The sequence below is a fragment of the Centrocercus urophasianus genome, unplaced genomic scaffold, assembly GCF_019232065.1.
Source record: "Centrocercus urophasianus isolate 14NV4802_14NV808 unplaced genomic scaffold, USGS_Curo_1.0 seq_20, whole genome shotgun sequence".
Lineage (NCBI taxonomy): Eukaryota > Metazoa > Chordata > Aves > Galliformes > Phasianidae > Centrocercus > Centrocercus urophasianus.
The window spans coordinates 19,205,019-19,230,773 of NW_024884756.1; the positions used below are offsets into that span (position 1 = coordinate 19,205,019).

General features: G+C 37.0%; 1 protein-coding gene across 21 annotated transcripts in view; it reads left to right on the plus strand.

Annotated features, from left to right (window-relative positions):
• Positions 1 to 25,755, plus strand: part of LOC122162086 (sodium channel protein type 2 subunit alpha-like) — a 140,887-nt gene that overhangs the window by 58,726 nt on the left and 56,406 nt on the right. For 6 of the 21 annotated variants that reach the window (XM_042822006.1, XM_042822016.1, XM_042822007.1 and 3 more), the window contains exon 4: positions 18,767 to 18,899. The exons of 4 other annotated variants lie outside the window; for them this stretch is intronic. Coding sequence is in view for 8 of the 17 variants with exons in the window: in XM_042821998.1 (XP_042677932.1) it covers positions 19,930 to 20,138 (209 nt within the window). In the remaining 9 variants the exon portion in view is untranslated. 11 more of the 21 variants (XM_042821998.1, XM_042821997.1, XM_042822004.1 and 8 more) reach the window with 5 other exon arrangements.

Genomic DNA, 25,755 nt, shown 5'->3' on the forward strand with positions numbered 1-25,755 from the left:
ACTGATGCTGGCAAGAATGAATTTGAGTTACTATTTTCTACGTAAAAAAAGGAGTAGCTGTCAGTCATTGTATGTTTATATTTGTCCACAAACAGCTGGATAAGTTATACTAATTTTCACTGGATGCTTCGAAATAGCTTTTGAGCAAAGTACTTGCAAGCATCCTCATATTGTTTTCTTCCCAAGCAAGTGGTGCAAGAAGGTGGTACACAAGAAAGCATTTTCATTCCTAACAATAACAACAACAAAAAAACACACACAAAAAAATGCTTCTCGCTCAACAGTCAGCATGTATAAATACAACCCCATTACGCATCTGCAACATCAGCTGCAGAAGTAATAGTGAGTCTTTTGCAGTGCATTGCTTCTGAATGAAGAAAATACTACATATATTCTATATGTATCCACAATAAATACATACAACATAAATACAACACATTTGTTTACCGAGCATCAGTGCAGTTCTGGTATTGCATTTCATCCAGAGCTATGTTTGATAATTCAATAGACATTATTGCATATGTAGTCAAAGTTAAAGTTCCTGAGTTTTATGTAAGAATGTAAAATATATTCAAGGAGCAAAAGTTTAAATTATTGCTAGATATCAGTTATAATCAAAGCAGGAGAGGATTGCATAAATGTACATAATAATGATGCTATCATCCTTCTTTCACCTCTCTTGGTCAGGTCTGTATCTTCTTCCATGCCTCAGCATAAATTGGAGTCACTGTATCTCAGCTAAATTAAATTGTTTGTTGCCCGTACAGAATCACTGTAGAGACTGATCTGGCCTCAAAAGATCATCCAAGTCTCTCCTATGTGTCAATGACAACTAATTCCTGAACAATATGAAGACTGTAGTTTCTGAGGATTATTGTTTCATGTCAGACAGTCATGCTGTCTCCTGTCCAGATTGTCCCTGGTGGATTACAGTATCTTTAATATGCATGCAAATCTGTCAGGTTTGTTTTTGTTTTTGTTTTATGACTTTGTTTATTTTGATTGGTTTTGTTTGTTTTCTTTTTCCTCTTGAATAATATTGCTATCTGAAGAAGCTCATTGTTTAGAGTCAGCATGGACTTAAATGATTCAGCAGTCATATTTAATAGTACTTATGATTTCCCATAAATTGAAGAAATTATAAAACCACGAAACAATTCTTAGTAAACAATTATTTGCTAGAAATCATTTTACTACATTTTGCCAAAAAAAAAAAAAAAAGAAAGAAAAAGAAAAGGAAAAAAACATTTTAAATTCTTAACAGACTTCTAACTGAGTAATGATAAGCCTTCATTTGTACTTTGGGCTTAGTTTATCAAATCATAATATAATGTTCCATGGAAATAAAGAGGACTCGTTTATTTCACTGACAGGTAGTACATAGATATTTTCAAACGTCTGTGGCAGAACAGGTACTAAATATTGAGTGGGTTCTACTTGAGAGAAAGCCATAGTGGTTCATAGTACAAGCACCTGGTTATCAGTAGTTAAAATACTAGCTTAGTAGTTGTGACTAACAGATGCATCTGATTGCATGTTTGTGCAGAATATAACCAGAGCCTTTCATGGACTTTTAAAGGTTGAACTTAGTAGTAGGGCTAGATTCTCATATACAAGAAGGACAAATGTTTTACTCCAGTGGAAGATGTTTGATACTATGCAGAACAACCAGTCTAAGCCTATTTGCCTTGTGAATAGTCTTTAAAATGTTTTCTGTGGGTTTTTGTTTGAAGTGTATTTTCTTGTGGACATTTGAATACATGGTGTACGCTGACACAGTTGCAGTTGAATACAGTCAGCTCACTAAAGGCATTTGGAACCCAGGCATAATTTAGAATTTAGCAATAACACTAACTTAACTGCATGCTTCTTGTTTGAAGCCCACGGATTATGAGGCAGCACATTAATTGTTATGACAACTACTGCTTGTGTGACATTGAAATCTAACTGCTCTTTTTGTTACCAATTCTCAAAAGAATGGAGCCAGCTAATTTAAAAACTCAACTCTAAGTGCTGTTTGGTAATTCTTCTGCTTCCTGCGGAAAATATGGGAGTGGATTACTCTACACCATAAAAACTAAATTTACAAAAAATGCAGACTTCTGACCACGTTCCCTATTCTTGCTGGTCTGGCAACCTCAACTAGAAGCTGACCTGCATTTTGGCTAATCAAGATGCTTTGCTTTGTCTCTGTTTTGTCAGCATACAAAAGCTCATGTCAGGAAAGCTTTCAGAGGTAATCAATCCAGAAAAAATAGATCAGAAAGAGGAAAACATTGTGGATAAATATTTCATTGCACTATGTAAGCTTGCTGTTTTAAAAAGCAAAACAAACAGCTTAGTCTGTTTTCTGTACATATTTTAATTATTCATTTATTTTGTAGACAGACAGTATGTGTGTTTTGAATGTTTCATGCAGAATTTGGGGTCATACACGTGACCACAACATGTCTGGTAACTGTGCTTCCTCAAATGCGGTGATATGTCATCTCAATGCATTTTTGTGCTCTGAATAGGGAATCCCTTTCTGTGAAGAATTATCATGGTTCCAGCAATTTTTACCACTTAATTGAAATTAGATGTGCCCATGGGCCTGGTGATGATTGGACTCCCCTGGCAGATGCAGTCATATGCAATGTGTGTTTCCCAAGAATAAAGCAGCAGAATGCCATGCAACGTGCCCTCACAGCACCGCAGTCTGCCCAACAAAAAACATTTAATTACAGTGATGATGCCTGTGGAATAGTGGCTTGTGGTTGTCAGTTGGCTGCTCAACAAGAGAAAGATCAGATCTTCTGGCTATATATACAGGTCTAAGTTCAGACTTCTCCTTTTCGGTGACTTAGAGGAAATTACCAGGTAGATGCATACATATTTTCCTTTTCCGTGTTTTTATGGGATGTGTTGAACACTTTTATGATGTTCCTACCAGTAAGTCACTGGGCATAAATAAATTCACAGTGAACTCCAGGCTTTTTTTTTTCATGAATCTGAGATAAGATTACTCTGTACTCAGCAGTGGTGAGGTCACACCTTGAATATTGTGTTCACTTTTGGGCTCCTCGCTGCAAGAAAGACACTGAGGCCCTGGAGCATGTCCAGAGAAGGGCAACAAAGCTGGTGAGGAGTCTGGAGCACAAGTCTTATGGGGAGTGGCTGAGGGAGCTGGGGTTATTCGTGCTTTCAGGTTTAATTAGAATGTCCCTGGTAGTTGTTTCAGTATTTTAAATCTTATCAAAAATTTTAAGTATATGAAAGATATACTTTACTATACTATACTACAGGAAAAGTATTTTGTTAAGAGAAAATTCAGCATAGTCAAGTACTGATTGCTGCCAATTGCAATGTGTTGCTGAAACTACAGTATATATTGAAGATTCAGTTGTGGTGTTAATAACAATCTGAAAACTAGATAGAAAATGAAAAAAATTCTGTTGCTAGGGTCAGATGATAGTCCAGATTCTATTTTTTATTTATGAGTCAATCTGAATGTGGGAAGCAAGAATAAAGACATATTTTTTTCCTGCAGAATTAAGGATACCAGCCTAAGGTCTCCAGGGCAGTGTTTCAGTCCTGTTGCTCAGGGGATGGGGAAGGTTCTGTATCAGGGACTTCTTTGGCTCTGTAGAGCAGCTGACTTAGCACAAGGCTTGCTGCAATCTCTGAGTTGACCTAAAGAAACATAGCAAGCATCATAATTCCACCAAATCAACTCCTTTACAAGCATTTAGCAAATGCCTTAATAAGGCTTGTGGAATTGTTGAAGGAATCAAGTAAGGTTCTTCATAATAAAAATAAATTAGATTGTGAGAAAATTCTTGTGCTTTTTTTGGTTGCTTGCTTTTTTTTTAGAAAGACAATGCAAATCTATCTGGACTGATTGAGAGGGTAGCATCATCACAGATTTGGTGGACAAGTGTAATCAAGCAGTTGTGGAGAAAACGAACACCTCACCCTTGTTTAATTAAAAGCACTCCATTACATCTCCATAAAGTTCACTTTCTCCCCCATTCCAGCTTTCAGAAACAATCAGAACCTAAGAAAACAGAAGCTGGGTAATTTTTAGCGCCAAAGGTGTGTTTGGTTACTCTGTGTAATTGCAAAAGCGTAGAGTGGGTAGTGTTGAATTAAAGTGTCTGTTCTGTTATGTCCTGATGAATCAGATCAGTTAAAGATTCAAAGGGATTGACAAAATTGATCACTGTACGTGCATCAGTCTTGATGCTGGAAGTACAAACCCTGTGAGTAGAACTTCAGAAGAAGAATTGGAGGCAAACACAGCCCATAAACAAGATATCCAGAAAATAGATTTTCCTATTGGCTATGTTATATCCAATGAACAATAAATTCTTTTTTCTTCCGGGAATATTAAGCATGGTATAAAATAGAAAGTAGTACTGAATGATTTGATAAATGTAAAGAAAATGCCTATTGAGAAAAGTATATAATGAAGAGTGTTATACTAGGCTACTTTTTTAATAGTCTATCACCAACAGGACATATATATATACACACACACTAAGGCAGTATCATGTGTCATGTATTTGCTGGTGAATTTGTGTGTGTGTTTGTCTCTTTGCTTTTTTTTCCTTTTGTATGGCTTTGTTTTGTTTTGATTTTGGAAGTGAATATAGCTGGATGACTCCTGACTGTACCTGTCAATATTTAAAAGTAAACTTCTAAGCTTTTGTAAAGATAAATTGTCTGTCCTTGACATTTCCATACATTTTTCATTAAACTTTTTTTGGGAAAAAGGATAGGAGGGAGTGACAGAAGAGAACAGAAATGGAAGGAAAAGATAAGAGAAGAAGTGGTGATATATTTCACAGAGGTTAAGTGAAAAACTAGACTTTTTTTCCTATTTCTGCCCCTAAAATGAAGTATGACTTTGACTTTGGGAAGTCAGCTAATATTTTGGGCTCCAATATGCTGAAGTCTATATCTTGAGAATCATTTATCTCTGGACTCTAGAAATACGAAGGAGATGTAAAAATATTAAAATTCTTATTTGTAAGCAGTTTAAAATAGTCTCTCTACTGGCTGACTCTGTGGGTTTTAATTACCCTCTTCTAGGTTCTGATTCAGGAAGGTCCTGAATCACACTGCCAAGTTCAGTGAGCATTGTGTCTGATGGTGGGTCCATGCCCAGACTTAGGGGTGTTGCAGGTGAATGGCAGCCTCTCTAAGAGTAATAGGCTGGACACAGATTCTTTTAGTATTGAAAAATATTTGATAACTAGCATGTTACTAGTGGAGGAAATTACAAATTACATTTGACTCTCATAAACTCTGTTCCTCTCCTCAGGATCTGCATTACCACAGCAGCTTTCTCAGTTACGCCAAAGGGACTGCTCTGAATTTTAAGAGATCCAAATTTGGGTGTGGATGAGTAAGCAGGTGCAGTATGCAGATACTGTGCTTGTGACTTCAACAGCAGGTTGCAGAAAAAGAAGAATATCTGATCAATTGCCCTGTCCCAAACTTGCCACGGGAAATGTTGCTTCTGGTATGATGGGGCTTGACAGATGTCTATCTGATCTTTGTGTATTACTACTCAAATATCCTTGAAATTTTCAAAATAATTTTCAAAAGCTTTAAGAAACAGCACAAAATGTTTGATAAAGTGACATTATTTTATAATATACAGAATAACTGAGATAGTGACATGAAACAAGAGCCTACAGTATGTTTAATTTTTTCCTGAAAATTTGATTTTTCAGATTGTAAAACTTCAACCTGTTTCCCATGAAGAAACAGAACAAAATATTTCTTGTATTGGCTACACAGAATTTAAAAAGCAAAGCACAGTAGCGAGGGTCCACATCCGACTTTACATTATACATTCTTCATTTTTCAGGACCTGGCTCTGTAGTTTCTTTGTATCTAGACAATCACAGTAAATCAGCTGCTGGTTTTGTGCACCTCCCTCCATCCCCTAATTATGTGGCTGCTACTCAGACCCTTCACATAATCAAAAATTTTCTAAGCCTAGCTGGAGTCTTGTCTTCACACGTGGGGTGGTTCTGTCTTGTATAGTAACGCATGGAAGCATCTAGATTAGCCATTTTACCTCTGAGGAGCTCAAGCTCCCTTTACAATGTCAGCACTCATCTTCATTTTGCATCCTAGAAGTCTCAAAACACAGCAAGCCTAAGAAAATATCTTAGTATTGTCCCACGAGAATGGTAAAAACCAAAGAAGTATTTTCTTTCTACATCAAACCATTTACTTTTTGAATTCAAAATACAAACTCTTTTTAATGACGGTGAAGGAGATGTTATAACTCAAAGCTTAACTTTCTGTAACTTGGAAGTTGATGCTATTTGTCTTCGGGCCCACCGGGAGCTAAGGAGATATCTAGTGATGTGTTTACTCATACCTCACTCCTCATGTTATTTTTCTAGCTAAATTCACAAAAGAAAATTTTCATTCAGGATATATTTATTTAAATACCAAGTAAGAAAAATATGCCTTTACTACTCTTTCTGTCATGTTGACCAATGGGCTTAAAGTGGTTGGGGTAGGAGGTGCGAACCATAATTTTCTTCTTTAAACCACTGTGAAACTTCTGTAGAGTAAAGCTGAAGAGTAATTTTAATCTGAATAGCAAGGCGTATATTGAAAATGATAATGCTTGTAGGTTTGATATACATGGATAATTTTTCTTCTAATATATATTTAGAGGCATGTGATTTCTCCTACCCTCTTAGAGATCAGTATGAACAAATTATGGGTAGAATAAGAATTTTAATGAATTCATGTTTAGCTTTGCTAAAAGCCCTACGTATTTTTCCATTATTCATCTTTCCCTCTCAATCCTTTTCTATTTGGACCAAATCTTTTGTAAAGAAACTTCCTAGCATGCTCCATACATCCTGCTTAATTGTTTGATTTATTAGGTAGGATAGATCTTTAAGTTGAAAGCATCCCAAACAGTGCTTACTTGGTGAGATCACTAAAGATTTGGGGATTGACATCACACATTTGATGAAAAAGTGTTCTGGCAGGGTTTTAAAAGCAAACAGTGACAACTCAGAGCCAGCACTCTTTGCACAGTTTGAACTTAGATATGTAATAACAACAGCAAAAAAACAGAGGCATGAAAGATTACTGGCTTTCTAAGCTGAATGAGGTAAAGTAGCATTGATGCTGTGAGGGTTGTCTGAAAGAATGGTTACAGCAAATCTGAACTTTTGGTGATCCCTCTGTGGAGAAGATATTTGATGCCTTTATTTAAAATCATAAATTCTAGAGAATCTACATAAATATGGCTAAACACTTCTAAACTGACTGAACATATGATAACATGACAATGTATAAGCTTTATTTCCCAATGTTGACATCTAAATATTTTTTTTCCAGATCACTTTCAAACAGCTGCATAGTCTATTTAAATGTGTATAATAGACTTGAAATAATCACGTTCATTCAAATATTGAGGTTGTGATTTAGCAGAAAGAAAAATGCTATTCCTGGACTTCAGTAGAAAAAAGTTACAGAAAGAGGATGGCTTGTGGTGGTCAATAAATTGTAAGTGCACATTCCAGTAAAAAGTGTTTATATAATTGTTGTTTTGTAATAAAGTTAATAAGAACCCTGTGGTGATGGCTTATAGAAGATGTCTGCTCTCTGAAAAGAGCTCTGAAAAGTAATGTTCATAAAATTTGAAGTCCTTCTTTGTAAGCTTAGGAATAATTTTCATTTGAGCAAACACATGAAAAACGTTTTCATGATCTTGACCACATTTTTTGTACATTTTACACAACTCTTGTTATCTGAACATCCAGTGTTTATCTTTTCTGTGCTATTTTTGCTCATTCCTACAGAGAAAAATGCTGAAGATAATCAAAATTATAAAGTGCTTTGTTTTGAGTGTCCTTTAGAGTAAACCTCCAGTAAGATCATGGTTATTTCAGGTTGGAAAGGTACTGTTTGTCTAACAGGCTTTTGAATTAAGCTTTTAAGATGATAAGATATTCAGGTCTATGAGGTTCTCCTCAAGGTACTGCTTCATGCAAGCATGTGATACCTCAGGCTTATACATGCATTATAGGATTCATGCATGATTTTGTAAGTGGGTCTGGGGTTGCCTTTACTATTTAACTTTATTTTAACATTCAGTCTGTATTTTGAATTTTCAAGATCAAGACAAACACAATATTAGGTAAGGAAAGTTATCCTGTTATTAGTTTTACTCATATTCTGACTAAACAAAAATGAAATACAGTGTTATTGACGTGATTTGTGATGCAGATACATACTCCCCTTGTACTTACATCTTTATGTGAATATGGAAATACTGGGAAAAAAAATGCTCCTGTGTGTCCAAAGATATTTCTCTAACATACAGCAGAAAAACAACATTGAGAAGTTAATATTGTAAATGCTTTTGAAAATTGGCTTATGGCAGGAATGTTTGCTGGAAGGCTCTAAATCTCAGTCTTACTCATCAGCTTATAAAAAGTGATGGTATTTTGAAAGCCCAACTGGTGTTTAAAGATATGTAAGGGCAGAAAATCAATTTGTGAATTATGATAAGTAATGGTAAGTACCAACAGCCTGGCACTTTGTTAGAACTTCAATTTTTTTTACCTCTGTTGACAACATGGAAGATAATCTCAGGTTAACTCTTTTGATTCATAAGTTGATTTCCTCAAGTTAGATACCTGTAAAAGAAACAGAAAGAGCACTTAACTTTTTCCCAGTTTGCATGACTGTGAAGAATTAATCCAAAGAAATAGATCAGTGTTACATTCCTATTACAATGAACGTAGTTAATGAATATGATAATAAGCTGAAGCACATCTAATCAAACTGAAATAAAATTATTGTTACTAAATGATAGTGTTTATAACCAATTTTTATGTGAGATGACAGCAAATATTAATTTAACATAAAATGTGGGCAGTTTCTCTTGGACCAAGGTCAAAGATGAAGGTTTTCTGTTTTATTATTCACTGCCACAGGAAGAATGTCACAATTCAATCTTTTGTTTTATTGATGGCTGGAAATCAATTAGCCCTTGTCATGTTTGAGGGAAGATGAAACACTAGTTTTTTGTCTCTCTGCTCATACTTCTTGCAACTAAAAGCATGAAATAGGATTCTGCAAGCCTCCATGGATATCTTCTGTAAGACTGCTGTCAGGGTTCTAGTATGGCTTTCTACAATTTCAGCTGCTCGTTTACTCTGTCTGTCAGTTATAGTTAAAATTACTGTTTATATGTTTTCCTATTCTAGGTGATCTGTATGTTTGCATATGTATTATATATTTGCTTTTGATATGGTTCTCTCTTGAAAAATCCACCATTTTGTTGGAAAAATAGACATTCAAATCCCCTTATAATTCTGCTCTTGAGGTAAAAATCTTTTCTCCATCTCTAGTATCTTTGTTCTGAAAACAGGACCAACCTTAATATTGTTACTGGTGCACAAGGGACAGTAATTGTTGATAGTTTAAGGAGTGCTGCTGAGGTTCAGCATAGTTGAATAACGGGGATTTATGGTAGCTCTGATACTAATAAGCACTTGTTCTACAGTACAATAAATTTAGGGTTAGTCAGTCTGTTCCCTGTAGTATAAAAGTTTTAGCTAATTGCATGTGTTTAATTTTTCCACTGATGGTTATTATTAATAATAAATAAACTCTACAGTTTGGACATTATTGCCACGTAATATTTTACATAGCTGTATTAATACCATCCTATGATAATTCTGTACCACTGCCAGCTAAGATACTAAAAGTTTTTAGTGATATGAGTGTCACAAAACCTCATTAAAACATGTTTGTATGCAAACACACATTTTACGTACAGAAAGGGAAACCACAGAACTCTGTTTAAGTATGAACTCAGTTCCCTGGTGCCTAACATGTTTGTGTGTGGTGAGGCTTTCTTTGTTGTTGTTTGTTTGTTTGTTTTGGTGGCTATTTTTGTTCCTGTTCTGTTTTTCTTTATCTGCTGTTTCATCTTTAGTGGCATTTGTTGTAATTGGACACTTTAGTTATCACAGTGGCAATTCATTTCAGGACGCTGCTACACTAAGTGATTACTCTAAAATCCAGTACATCCAATGGAAGAGAGTATGGGCATAAGGATTCAATAGTGCAGAAAGAACAGGTGAAGGACTTTCGTGGATGCACAATATTAAGTAGTAATGTTGAATCAAAGTGGAGGTCAAATTTAATTACTTTTTTGGTGGCCACATTGTCTTAGAATGACCAATACAACAATGCTGACAGGCAAGGGAGGAACAGCACAGTCAAAGGTAGCAGCTCTGTCCATGCAGACTTGCTTCTGACTGCAGTGCTGATCTCTCACTATGGGCCAAAGGGAAGAAATGAAAAGCATTTTCTGTCTGATTTATCTATCTTATGCAGTTTAGTATTACTAGGTAGTAGTTTTACTTGGTGCTAGATTTTCATATCGACCAGAAGTCAAAAAGTGACTGAACTATTATTTATGTAGGAATTGAAAACTATGTTATCTGTGATGTCTAGTAGAGTGTTTGAAGAATTAAGTCTCAGAAAGTAGTTAAACTTTTCCAGCCATCACGTCATGGTACAAATATTCAAAATGCATGTTTATGTATAAATACATAGTTAATAAAACTCGTAAATATATGTATTTGTATCCGAAGTATTACAAGAAAAGTATTACCTCAGTGTGTTTCCTTTTTATGTTTTTGCCTGAGGTATTTGAAATCCAGGTATCTTTGCATGTAACAGGAGCATATGTTTAAGAAAGAAAAACTGTTTGCAGTTTGTCTAAAAGAATATGAATAGAAAAAATATGTTTTTTTCTCCCTTTCATTTTATTTCCAGAAAACTTAGAACAATGTTACGATAAATGTAAAAACTTAGAACAATGTCCAGATAAATGTAAATTCAAGGGACAGTGGGAGAAATTCAGAACCATCTTTAGTCAATGGTAATTCCTACTGACTTCAATGAAGCCAATATTTTACCTGATGCACTGACGTTCCAATTCTTATGAAAATGTGGTGGTAGGCCATTAATCACAACAATAGAGAATTGCAGTAGTACAGAGCCATATATTAAATTTTGATGCAAAAAGTTATTGTTTTCTCTGTACACAGGGGAGGTCCTGGTGATAGTACTCACACAAAAATGAAATACAAATAGGGTATTAAATCCAAGATAGAAAATATATGCTGATTGCAGCAAGAAGTACTGGTGTTTTTCCTTTTTGCAAGAAATATAGTTACAAGGCACAGCCTAAGCCTGAGCCTAAAAACATTCCCTTGGTGGCTTTACATTTTCTGCAGATGTCATATGGTTCTTCTACCAGCAGCTATTACTTCAAGGTTAAGACACATGCAATACTAGATGTGATATTAATATGGATGACTTGGAACAGAAAGGTTATTTTAAATTGCCACTGTTCACAGATATGTTGAATCTTTAAAATCAAAACTGTGAATCTTTAAAATCAAAACTTTTGTAAAAGAACTATGAAATGTCCTTATAATATGAAAGCATTTCCTGCTGATAGCCAAAATATCATAAGTGAATATTAAATAAATTCCAAATCCTTTGCATCCTATCTTCATCTTCCTTTGCAAATCTTTAAGGTACAAACAGATATCTTCAGTTTCAGAATACTGCTTAAAATATGTGAGTGGTCCCTGACAGTAATTACTCTATTTCTGATGTTATAGTGCTGTAAAGCTATTTAAAAAAATAAAAAATTAAATCCAGGAGATTATACTTTACAGACTAAAAAATGATATCCTGGAGAAATTATTATTTCTCCTATAAAACTGGGATGGGGAAAGTATACTGGGAATTTAAAAGTTCTTCCATTCAGTTATAAATATTTAAAGCATTCCATATAGTTTTTATTGCATTCATATATAATAATCTAATTCACCCAAAAAATAGTCATGATAGACATGCACAAAATATGAATTGTATTTTTATATATCATAAAAATGTTAGGTAACTTTTGAACTGTTGCCAAAACCAGGAGCAGACTGTGTCAGCTTACTCTGAGAAGGCAGATAGAAAATTATAATACAGTGTAACTATATGAAACTCTTCAAGGAGATACGCAGTAAAATATGACAAAATACTTTTGGTGACTGTTCAGTGGGGAAAAATAGATTTGGCTGTTAGGCCGTCTCCAGATTTTTCTACAGTTTCATCACTCAAGCTCTTAAACGCATTGTAAAAGTAGCTTTTAGGCTGAAGCACTGAAAATGCTGACACAGACAGAAGAACGAAACCTGCTGAGTGATTCTACCATTTTAAAAGGATATTATATATAATTGTCTACACTGAAACAAGGAAAACAGTGTTCATTCTACTGTACTTCCTTTGTACAGTAATGTGCTATACCTATCCAAATTATTATGTCTTGTTTTCATTTTAAATTTATTGTTTTGTATTTTACATATTAGCATTTCTTCTACAAACAGAAAGATTACAAAGACATTATACTACCCTTCCTTCATCATAAATGTAGATGAAAGACTCATTCTACTGTTTCACAAGCAAAATGCTCTGGCCAGGATTTCACAGAGTAAGAAGCCAACAGTTAAGATAATTTGAAAAGTTGGCAGCAGCATTTCGGTGTAGTCAAAAAGACATTGAAATGCCATCTAGTAGAAATAAGAAGAAGTAAGAAAGATATACTTAAATACCCAAAATAACAAGTGGAATGAAAGCTTGGGTTTTTGTTTTTTGGTGGCTTTTTTTTTTTTTTTTTTTTTTGTTGTTGTTTTGTTTTTTGTTTTTTTTTTTTTTTTTTTTAAATATATATATATAAGTAAATATATATGCTACTTCTTTCCAAAAGTGTTATTTCTGTAAATAAAAAATGCACATTTCTATGAATGGCCATATGGACAAAATTGGTCAAAGAGGACCATTTAAATTTCTGTGCAGGTGACCCAGACCCTCCAGGATGTGTTTATTCCATCCAATTCAACTTCTCCCTTTGTCATGCAGCAGACAGTTTGTGTATCCTGCCACTGTAGGACTGCCACCACCGCCATGCTCATCAATCAAACTCAGTGGAAGGCCTCTGAGATTTCAAAGTCTGCTAGCTTAGAAGCAGAGCTGGCTTCAGGGGTTTGGTACAGTTCTTAGGTAATGTTATCCTCCTCTGAAGCATCAGCAAAATTGCCTTAAAATGTACTTTATTATTTACATGTCTGTATGGGTGAATATAAGAAGTTAATCAAAGATTTTACCATGATATTGCCTTCATAAGTGAGTTAGGGCAGTTCCCACAACAAAATATTTAGAAGCTGCTTCAATACATTCATGCAGAAATTATATCATGACAGCTACAGCATGAAAAAAATGTGCTTTTGTCATTTTTCACTAATATATTTCAAGATAGTCTCTTGTGAAAAGTTCTTTCTGAACTGTTGCTTACTTGATGGTTCATTTTTTGATTGCTCTCTAATAGGTATCTGGTAAGATATGCAATTAAAATGAGGGCATAAATGGGGATTAATTTACAGGAGGATTATGAGGGGGGTTCTAAATCTTACTATATAAATAAGGAGTACAAACGTAACCCAAAGCATTCATTGGACTGATTGGTAAAAGTAATTTAGCAGTCAGCAGAGGAATGACATTGCACATTCTTATGTTATGCAATTTAATGAAATATATGCTAAAGAATTCCAGCTCTATCCACAATGTCACCTTGACCAATTCCGTATTCCATGTATTGCACAGGAAAACAGAGTCTCTCTTGAGACCTATAACTGCATCTGCTGTGTTGGTGCAACTGGCTTGAAGAAAGGTACATTTGTGAGCATTCAGGCTTTGTTATAGAAAACCTGACTTTCTATCCCTCATTTAAATTGATATGCTGATAGAAATAGGGCAGACTGAATAATTTTGATGACTAATTCAACTAATGGTCTAGCAGCTCAGTATTTCTTTCTGTTCTACCACATTATTTCACCACTGTATGTGCCCATGGTATCGCCTCTGCAATCCTGGAGATATAATCAGCTTCTCTATGTTTCTACCTTGTCTGCTTTATCCTCCTGAAACCATGCTATTAGTAAAAAGCAAGAACTTCTTGCAGATATATAATGTCAAAAAGACATTTCCACTAATATGTATATTTTAATACTGGAAATGATAAAAATGATTTATTAATGTTTTCTATGTTATTTTTGCTTTTGAATGAGAGGCAGACTTTTAATTAAATCTTCTCAACAGTTATAGCCCATCTGCATACTCTGCTGTCTAACAACTCTCCAGTTTTTCCCTCACTGAGTGCACTAATAATACCTCTTCTTTTTGCAAAACTGTTGCCTGGAACTTTTAGACTGTCATTGTGCAGGTAATTATCACATAGTACTTCTTAATTTCTTTAAGAAATTATTCTGGAAAAGGAAGTGCTACTGATATGCTTTCCCTCATATTTTCATAACCTATCCCTTATGTGTGGTGAGTGACTGATAAACAGTCTTATTTATGGAAACTTTCTTCTTGGTATCTTTCAAAAATCTTTATGTTTTTGTTTTCTGGTGATCACAGTAATATTTTCTCAGCTTGCTTTCTTATTCATAAAGCACTGTGTTCTGTCAAAAAAACGAAGTTGGCCCAGGACTAGGGCAGTACAAATTTGAGAATTTTTTCCTTAGGAATCCTTTCCTATAGTAGATAGAAATAATGCCCTTGGGTCTGTAGAGCTCATATAATGTTCTCGCTGCTTCCTCAGTCTGGTAGCAGTCTATTGACAACACAGGATTGCTATTTCCACTTTAATCTGTAGAGTTTTAAATCTGCAGTCCCCTCAGATCTTATAGTTTCTGCCAGGAAAACCTCACTGCAGGTAATTTTCCAGTCCAGTTGTACCAGTGTGAACTTTTCCAACAGGAAGTCATGAAATGAGGAATCTTCAAGTAAATAGTGATGTATTTCCTTAGTCGATGAAGATAATGACCTAAATTTTGTCATTTTTTTATTATTCATCTGCTTTATACTCTGAAAGTCGTGTGTATCCAAATAACTTCTCAACAATATGGATTCTGCTGCCAGAGTATATATATATGTGTGTGTGTGTGTATACATTTTTTTTCTCTTTTTTTTCCCATTAAGCATTGTTTCTGCTTGTATGAGAGTCATCAACAGTTTCTGCGGGATGTTCTTGCTGACTTTCCTCTGAAGACTGGCAGTTTTGTGAAATATTTCTAAAAGCGCTCCTTTACGTCCTCTTTGGAAGGTTGCTGACGTGAATGTAATTCCTGTTTTAGGTGTGCAATGAAGCTATTGGAAATCTGTGTATGAGAATCAAAACTCAAAGGTTCTAAAGTAAAATAAGCTTAGAAAATGTATGTGATCGCGTTAAATCATATGCTAGTCTACATTTTAAGTGTTTTTCTTAAATCTCCATGCACACTTATATCCCATTTAAAAAAAAGAAAAAAAAAGTAGGTCATAAACCATGTTGAGACACCTTGTCAAATTTGTATGGGATTTCTGTTAACTCACGGAATTTTGCCTTGGAAGGTCAGTGTTGAAGTCATACTTCATTTCGTACGGCTGTCTGCTGCCATCTGTCTGCTCTGCAGTGCCGAGTCAGTGGTGCACCATTACATTTACATATCAAATTGCTGCTGTTTTGTGTGCTTTTGATAAGCTGTTAGATTTCTGATGCACTGTTTACCCCATTTCAAAGTGGTTTCTCTTGATCTGCTTTGACACATTATGGGAAAGCAGATTGCAGGGCTGAAAGTTTTGACTGATGTAAACAGATTCAGAATGGTAAATCAACCCTAAAATCATTGAATAGTTACACACAGGTTTTATCCCATCTACTTGAAAATCGTATGCTCCTGATTCTTAACTATTCTTTTTCTTTTTCCTCTCTACGTAATGCCATTTTGGATTTTCTTTATAGAATCCAAGAAGAACCAACCTAATGTTATCTCTTCTTTCTGTCATTCTCACAACTGTTATGGTGATAGCAGTATTCCAATGTACTAGACGAGCTCCTTCATCCCAAGGCCTATGGAGGGCTTTTTCTTGCCTCTTTTTCTATATTTTTCTTCTTTTTTTGTTCTATCCATAAAATCTTCTTAGATTGAAAATTATGGAAGTGACCCATTTCCTACCAATTCTGTATGTTAAAGCCTGTTACATCTCATAACTGTGACAAAAATTGTAAGAGGAGAAAGAAATGGTACAACATTAATTTATTTCTCAGTCTGATTAAACAGACACTGTAAGCAGTATATAAATATTCCATTTTCATTGCAGATGTTAATACTTCAGCCTTCCTTGGGTTTGGTCTTGTAGATTTGAAGTTACAGTGCATAACCAAGAATGCAATCAATATGAGGATGGTGAGGCAGTGGAACAGGTTGATGTGGTTGATGCACCATCCCTGGTTTCAAGGCGAGGCTGGGTAAGGTCCTGGGCAGCCTGATGTAGCTGTGGTGTCCCTGTTCACTGCAGGGGAGTTGGGCTACATAGCCTTCAGAGGTTCCTTCCAACTCTAAGGATTGTGTGATTCTATGAAGTACTTCGTATATCAAATGTCACCTCCATTTCACTATGCTACCATTAAATAATGATTTTATTATTTCATATTAGACAAATTGATTCTTTGGCAGTTATACACATTTTCAAATTTGTTAATTTCAAACTATAAATTGTCAGTATTCACTTCAGGTTTTATTACAAAAGATTTTACTTTGTTTTAGTGAATTCAAGTTGTAGACAAATTTAAAAAAAAAAATATATATATGTTTTGTAGGAAATAACTTCGGTATTTTGCAGGTGAATATTAGAGATTTTAATTAATACTGCAAATTACTTAATTAAAAAAAAAAAAAGTTACTGAAATACTACCAGGAATTGCTCAAGCAGTCACTTATGGGCCTTCATTGTTTAAACAGCTGCACAGACAATTTAACTCAATATATTTGTGTCCATCATCAGATTATTCAATTTATTTAAGTAGAGAGTGGATGTTACTCAGGCTGAATTGCTGGGGGGGAAAAAAAGTGAAAGCTTCCTAATCAAAATGTGATGCTAAAGCATATCACTTACAAAAAAACTTCTTAATCTTACCTTCTGAGGCCGCTCTGACAAAACTGATGGTTATACTCTGTTTATCTGAGCCACTGATAATAAGTTATTATACTGTTTTCAGCAGAGACTGGGGATTCTTCTTCCATTCCTAGTATTATTTGGTAAATCTGTTTGTAGATTTGCATTCTGTCTGCTTAGGAGATCTTGCATGTACCATTGTATTTAACATCAGTGAAAAAGTCCTCAAGAAGAAATTTTCCAGCATAGGTGCTTGAAATCAGACCTTATATTGCATGGACAGAGACCTATGGTCTGCTTTGAAAAACTGCTGAGCAGTTACAGCTACAAAATTTCAATGGTTGTTCACAAATATGGAAAGCCTTGAAAAAGACTAATGTGTGCAGATCTTCAGAGACAAATATTGCTTACCCTAAATTTTGGTTTCCTACTCCAAGCCACGGTTTTCCAGAAAGACACGCACAGTTTAAATGAAGAAAGACCAACAGTGTTCATCCTGGCTAAGAGAAAGTAAAAAACAGTATCTTAATGCTTTTCAAGCAAGTACTCTATCAGTTATCTGTCCATTCATCTGCATTCACAGCCTTAAAAAAAAAAAAAAAAAAAAAAAAGAGAGAAAAAAGAGAGAGAGAAGCAGTGCAAGTCCCACGTAAACGGGGAATGTTTAGGTTGTCAGAGTGTGAGGAGCAGTTGAGTGAAAAACTTGTGGTAGAACAGTATTTTTTGGTAACAAATATTGCAATATTGTAAGTAACATTTCTGACATTTAAAATGGGATTCTTTCCTTCTAGGCACCTTACCAAATGGATCGACGTTTTATGGAAATTTAAATCAACAATTCACGAATTAAACAATTTTATCTGCTGATTATAGTCTTATTTCCATTGAAATGTTATCTCTGAGCAACAGTAGTGATTGACCTAGACGTGGTAGCTAACAATCACTAGCTCCCTTATAGCAAAATTAGAAAAGCCAACTTTACTATGATAAGACAGGATATAGGATGTATTTGAATGAAAAAATAAAGGAGAAAACGTTTCTTATACTTCAAGATGTGTTAGCTAAGCTACCTATTTTACTACACAAAACTTAACAAACTTTTTACTTTTGGTGATTCTATAGATTCGGAGAAAATCTTAAGAAACTAAATTGTCTGGTGGAAAACATCAATATAGAGTAAAAGTACGCTTTAATTTAAGCTTTCCTTACCAGCACTAAAATGACTTCGATAAGGGTGCCCTCTAATGGAGACTGTGGCTATGAAGCCTTGCTAAAGTTTTTTAGCTTTTGAATGGACTACTTATGTGGAAATGCAGAAATTTCTTCACATGCACATTTCAGTATGAGGTGACTGGAGAGAAAACATGCTTGTTTTTTTTAATGAATTTTTGAATTAATTAATTCATTACCCACTGTACAATTATTTGTCTTGAAGCACTCTTTTCTGTATATCCTCTAAGTGCAGAGACAAGGCAGCTTAATGAGACATTTAATATGTTTCTTCTAAATATCTTTGTATATTTATCAATTTGTTTTTGCTTAAATTTGAATGGGCTGTTCTGCAGGAAGGGTCTTAAATGCAGTTTTTTACTGCTGTTTGCTTTTCTGGTATTTTTAATTTTTTGGTTAATTTTTATTTTTTTGGTTATTTCCTAGTCACTTACTAGTTCACTAGCAGACTTTGAAAGGTTTTAACACCTCTGTTCTTGTTGTCCCCTAGTTCTTTGTCACAAGCCAGATGGCACAAGCTATGGAGAACAAAGGAATCGCAGAGCCAGCAACACAATATTTTCTACTATTAGTAAGCAGTTCGATGCAACAGCACTTCAGAATGAGCTGAAGCTGGACCTTTGGTACGTAGGGCTGCAGCAGCAGCACCTCGTGACATAGCATTTTTGCCTTTACTACTTCTACTTAAATACTGAAACTTTTGGCATGGATATACTGACTCAACACTATCAAAAAAACAAATTGTATTGAATTTGATGTTGAATTCTTAGACCACTGTCATAGAGTGAGTTCACACGTGTGACAGTTCTGCTGTAGGGTGCCATGTGAATGATTCATCCTAACATATACGAGAGGCAACTGCAAAGAAAAGCTGGGAGAATGTTGATAATGTAATGCCAAAAAGGAATCAAACAATGTGATTCGTAAAATGAGATGGCATGACTTCAGAAGAAAAAGGGCAACTGTTGACTAAGAAGGTAATATAAGTATGCATTAAGAAATTCCAAAGATAAATTTTTTTTTGACTGTTTGTAAGCATTGGGAATGATGCTGATCTTGGCTTATTTTCGTTTTGCATCAATCCAGTCCTTGGGAGGAAACTGTCCATTAATGCAAGCATTGTGACTTTAACATGGCCTGATGCCAAGTTGGAAATGTGATGCAGGAGACTAGACCTTTTGAAGCCTATTAGGAAGTGTCTCATTTTTTATCATGTCCATGAATGAAAAATTAGAACAGTAATGTACTATATGGTAATACTATTATTTGGCAGCAGGCTTGGACAAAGGGCAAGTCTGTTCTGTACTTTAAGATGATCTACTGTAAGTAGGAAAGAGATAAGACTGACTGAAAAGGTCAACATTTCTTTGCTAGGTTGTGGAGAAAATAGACGTGTCTAGTTATAAACCATAGCAGCTTCCATTTGGTTTTTACTCATTTTTATCAAGATAGGTACTAGACATTTCTTCCCCACAGGATCACATAATTGCAGGGATTGGAGATGACCTCTGGAGATCATTTAGTCCAAGCCTCCTGCTAAAGCAGGTTCCCTACAGTAAGTTACAAAAGAGTCCAATATGTTTATAATGTGAACATTTGTATCCATGCTTTACTTCTGTAACGGTAGACCTAAAGCAAGTTGTGCACTGCAATATGCATAGGATTGATGTGATTATAAACTGTTTGATCACTGTGTTTTCCCAGGGGTACTCTGCACTGGTGCAGCCTCTCACTGAGTACCATGCCAGTTGCAGAGGAAGTGACAAAACAAACAGCAGCTGGCCCCTTCATTTATTAGCAGTGCTGGGAAGCGAGGTGGGGGAAGCAAGGGAGGACCAGAAGCCATTGAATTTCTTCTCTCAGTTAAGTGAATATTCACTGGCCACATTACTTTTCCACTAAATGATGTCTTTTCCACTAAAGAATTATTGAAAGACTCATGAGAACTAGGTGCACTCCTTGGATGCTATCACTTGAAAAGCTTGCAGTTTATTTTTCAGGTGAATAGAATCTTAAGGATTTGCAACATTTCTTTTTTTTTAATTATTATTTCTTCTGTTGCCTCATTCTCATTTATTCTGTGAACAGTATAAGGCCTCATGCTAAGACAACCTATTAACAAAAAAGAAAAAAAAAAAAAAAAAAAAAAAAAAGGCATGAAAATGTATATTTGTAAGGAGCTTCTCAGTCAAGCTTTCCTGTTGTGATTCTAATGCATGCATATTATGCAAATTGAAACATTCTCTACGTGTGATATGACACACGTCTATTCTCATCCATCTATTTTTCATCGTGTACATTAGAGAGAAGCCTTGTCCTACTTCCACTGTCACAACTGCCCTTCCAAGAAGTGAAGGTCACTGTAAGAGCTGCTGGCTTTTTCACCTGCCTGTGCAGTATGTGCGAACAAGTGAGTCCACTGTTGCCAGATTACCATCTCCATCTACAGGCATACACTACCAAGACATCTAGGCTAGCATCTGGGCTTTCCTCACCCTGAAAGAGTGGTCATAAACACCCCAGAGAAGAATCTGCTTGTTGTATAACCACTTCCAAAAATAATTTGACATCCTTAGGGACAAATTCTTGGGCCAACTGTTCTGGTAGATAATAAAAGCCCTTAAACATAGCCTTGTTTTTTCATTCATATTTTCTACTACTTACTAGCTACTTTGCTAACTTCAAATTCTCGTTGTTTTCTGTTGATTTATACACGGTGTTTTTTGATGTTTAGGAGAAGCTGTAATTTCACTCTTGGTGATATTCTCTCTATAGTGGAGAGCTTCTGACTTCCAGCCAATGATATTTTGAAGGACTCTTCAGTGAGTTACTTTGTTCTTTCTAAATGGGGAATTCAGGGAGAAATCTAACATGGACTTCTTTTGCCTAGAGAGAGTGAGAGAGAGAGAGAGAAAGAGAGAGAGAAATCAGAAGTCTGTAGTTACAAGGACAAAACTGGAATTTAAAAAGCAACACAGTGCTGAAGGATGTGTTTAAAACGTGATCCCAGGTAACACGTTGTCCATGTATGGGGGGGTACCTTCTGTTGTGTATCAGTGTACTGCAGAAAGTTAATGTGTTCCTGGTAAACACCGTGTTTCTTAGGTGGTAATGCAGTAATACTCTTTGTTGCTCAGCCTCACCTTGAGCATCGGGTGCTGTTTGGGGCACCACAATATAAAAAAGAGATATAATTATTAGAGAGCACCGAAAGGATGACTACAAAGATGGTGAAGAGTCTAGAGGATAAAATGCACATGGAGTAGCTGAGGTCCCTGGGTCTGTTCAGGCCAGAGCAGAGGAGCTGAGGGGAAGCCTCATGGCAGCTGCAGCTCCTTGCAGGGAGCGGAGGGGTAGCACTGAGCTCTGCTCTGTGTGACAGTGACAGCACCTGAGGGAATGGAGATGTGTCAGGGGAGGGATGGGTATGTGTTGGGAAAAGATTCTTCACCAAAAGGTGGTGGGCGTAGAGCAGCTGCCCAGGGCTGTGGATGCGGCCCTGAGCTGTTGAGGAATCTTTGGACAATACTGTCAGTATTATGGTTTGATTTTTGGGTGCTCGTGTGTGTGACTGGGACTCAGAGATCTTTGTGGGTCCCTTCCAATAGGGTTACTGTGATTCCAAGAAATGTACTGATTATGAAGCAATACCCACATTGAGCACTCGGGGGTGCTGCGACTTCAACTATTGCAATTCACCCTTCAGAATCGGTTTTATTCCATCTGATAAAGTCTGTCACAAACTGATCAGCTCCACTTAGAATCCTTTCTCTTGTATAAAAACACCACATCCATGTGGGAAAGCTTTTGAGTGGCCTGTTTTAACATAATATAACAAATGACTTATTTTAGTATTCTGTGTTCTAAGTAAATACATTGGTTCTATAAAGTGCGGTAATTTTTAAATGCATTGTCACTATTAGCCAACTCCATAATCATCCCTATTTGGAATATCAGGCTTTTCCTGCCTCAAAGACAAACATGCCTCTGTTGGAGGCTCTGCAGGGCTGGGAAGTGGGTATCAAATCCAGCATAACCTGGAGAAATGCCCAAGCATGCCAGAGAAACACATGACCCGTTATCCATCCTAAAATGGTAAGAGAACAGCACTCTTTCAGCACCTCTTTCCTTCCATTATCTTCTGCCCATAATGGATTAGAAGCAAGTAAATATGAGTGCAGAAAACAGATCACATCTCTGAACATTTTCAAACTTACTTTTGCGGTGTTTGTGTGTTTTGGTAGCTCCTAAGAAATCTATTTCCAAAGAGATCTATTTCCAAAGAAGGATTGCTATCACCTGGATTATTACTCTGTTGTGAAAGGCAAATGCAAAACTTGTACTGTCTGAACATCAAAACCATTTTATGTTGTCCTTGTGTGCTTGGAAGTAGCAGAGATTTTAAGATACTTCCAGTGACTTCAGGTGGATTTAGCCCATGAGCAGTTTGTCTGTGACCACAGATAAAAACAACAGCTGTAAGTAGTCCATGCAGTCCTTCGGAGAGTTCCCGAGGGCATTAACTGGGGCAATAAGTGCAGTGCACGCAGGCCATGGCTGGAGGCCTTCAGAAATATAAGCCACAATGTTGAAAGTGCCACGGAGTCCAGGTGGGTGGATAAGTTAAATGTTTTGTTGTGGGCTTGGTTGTAGGCAGCACCTAGGCTTTAGATGCACGTTTTAAGAAGTCGAGCTGTTGGGACTCAGCCCAGCGCTCCCGGACGCCCACTCTGCCCTGAAGCCTGCAGCCAGCAGAGCGCCCCCTGCCGTCCGCCCCCGAGCAGCGTCCAACCGCGAGGTCGGTTTCCCGCCCTCCGCGGCCGCCGAGAGTCTCGACTGAGGCGGGCGCGGCCGCCTGCTTCCCACGGCACCCCGAGGCTTTTGAGATCTCCTGCTATCCCCAGTGATACTTCCCTCGTCCTCGTCGGGCGAAACCGGCCCTTCCCTCGGGCCCCGCCCCGTCCTTGGCCTCCGCCAGGGGGCGCGGCGGCGGTGGCCGCGGCTCTTCCCTCAGGCGGGGCCGGGCGGGGCTCCGCGGGGCTGCGGCGCGGAGCTGAGGGCTCGAGGCGAGGTACGGGGCGACCGGCAGCCGCGTAGCACTGAGGAGGAACACCTACCTGTGGCATGGGAGAAGTGAGTAAGTAGCTGCTTTCCGGGCTGCTTAGCGGGGTTTCGTCGGGACTTTGCTCTCTCGGTGCTGCTCTCGAGCTCCTGGCCCTCTGGTGACCCCCTGGTCTCGGCGGTGAGGGCGGCTGGAGTGCTGAGGGCTTTATGCCGCCGCATGAAGCTCTTCTGTTCCCCATCGCCTTGATATTCAGCTCTTTCTTTTCTTCTTTCCTTCTCTTCCTCCCCTTCCTTTCCTTCTCTCCCTTCTTTCACCCCCTCCTCCCCTCTTTAAACATTAATTGGCATAACCTTTTGGGGAGCTGTTTTACCCACACATATGAGGGTCTTTCAGTCATCAGCTTGTTAAATTTGCTCTCCATGCATGCGCCTAGCAAAGAAACCTCTGCTCAGCCCATGCCACCCCTGAGGTCCTGCTCGGTGTCTCTGTGCCCCACAGAACATACATTCCTCTTAATTGTCCATGAAAGATACATTATGATGTGGAGGTGGAGCAGGGTGAGCTATGGGGGCAGGATTTTGCTGTCTGCTCTCATGTTCCCCTGGTTGCTAAGCAGTAGTGACCACATTTGTGGGAAGATCGAAAAAGTGCATGGCGGACAGCAAGCAACAGCTACAAAGGGCACCAGCACGTTGCCACATCTGGCAGTCTTACTGGTGGGGAGTTCACGTAGTAAATCAGAACCTGATGCATTCTTTGCTCTTAGGCACCGTGTTACCTTAACCCTACACTTTTGGCGTTCCGTCTTGTGCTTCAGAGGGAGCAAGGTGGTTTTGTTTCTGTAGACGTGGTAATGGTGCAGAAATACTCCATGCATTCCAAACAAAGGGTACTACTTTGACCTTAAAGTGTCTTGTTCAGAAAATAAACGTGGGAACAGCCCTTATATTAAGGCATGTGTTTGTTTAGTGAGAAGTCATGTACGGGAAAGATTTTCCTCCAGAAAATAAGTGTCAATACGCTTTTCCCCTACGTATGTATGCCTACATATACAGTGTGTCTTTTTTACCAACGTGTCTTGATTCTGGGATGCATTAAAAACACTTTTAATTTGGGTGCAATGGAAAAAGCAAAGTGCAATAGTGGAAGTAAAATTATGGTTTTTATTCCAATGAAGCTTGTTAAGAGCAAATACTTATGCATGAGGGTTAGAAAAATAAAGAAAATAAACGAACTTTAACACTTTGAAGATGAATTTATGTCATGATGTGTTTATCATCTGATATATAACAAAACAGCACTATTATGGTGTGGGTTTTCATATAGAATGAAAGGTAATTTTGATACTGCCATTTTTATGTGAGTACTAGGTGACAAATGTTCTATCTGGACTGAAGATCTTTTTATTAGGATCTGATCAGTTGCACTGTTGTTCAACTAGCTGTTGGACACAAATAGAAAGTCATCATACTGCGTGTTGGGCTTCAGGGCTCCTATGGTGGTCCTGATGGGAAAGGGTGTGTCATGGCGGGGAGGTAGAGCCCAGCCATGGCATCATGCATGGAGCCTTGGGGCAGGTGGAAGCAGGCACTGGGTGCTACCCAGTTTGCCCACTGCCAGGCTGATTGTCAGGCAGGCAGAGTGGTCATTGCAGCCGTGCTCTGCCTCTTTCACCTGTGTATGTTAGGGATTTAAGAAGATAATTTCATCTCGGCTCTTGTTTTTACCTCTTTCTTACGTATTTTTAAAAATATTGTGAACTTAATAATCTTTTGAAGATATATAGTTAAGTTTATGTGAAGGTCAGTTTATGAAAATGCAAGATGTGAGTGAGGCTAATGCATTAATAGATACTTCCATATGATTCCTAAGAAACACAAAACAAGAGTTTCCCTCTTCGTTCTCAGAACATGATTTAGTGTTTGCAGCTGAAGTTTGGCAGAGAGAAATGGAAATCAGTGAAATGGATTTTATTGATTTTTAATTACACTCATTAAAAGAAATGCAAAGTGTAGATAAATAGTATGGGACATGAACAAATTACTGGGCTTCTTAATCAATTTTGTTCATTTCAGGCTTTATTTCCAGCAGTACAGTATTGATACGGACATTTTCCTCTTTGGAAAGAGGAATCTTAAAATTTTATTTTAATACTCATTTATTTTGTTTGAAGTAAAGAGGGATCTTTGATGTAATGTAGAAAAGATGGTAAATATGACACACTTTTTCATGTAAGCATTTATTAATAATACATTGTTACTACTCATAAGCAGTGATAGCGTGGAGAAGACATTCCGCTTTATTCCAGTGCAAAGAAACATGTGCTTGGGCCCAATCCTTTAAGCACATGTCCTCCTCTATTTTTTTATTGGGGCATTGAGTTGGATGCCTAGTAATACAGCATGTCCTTTGGG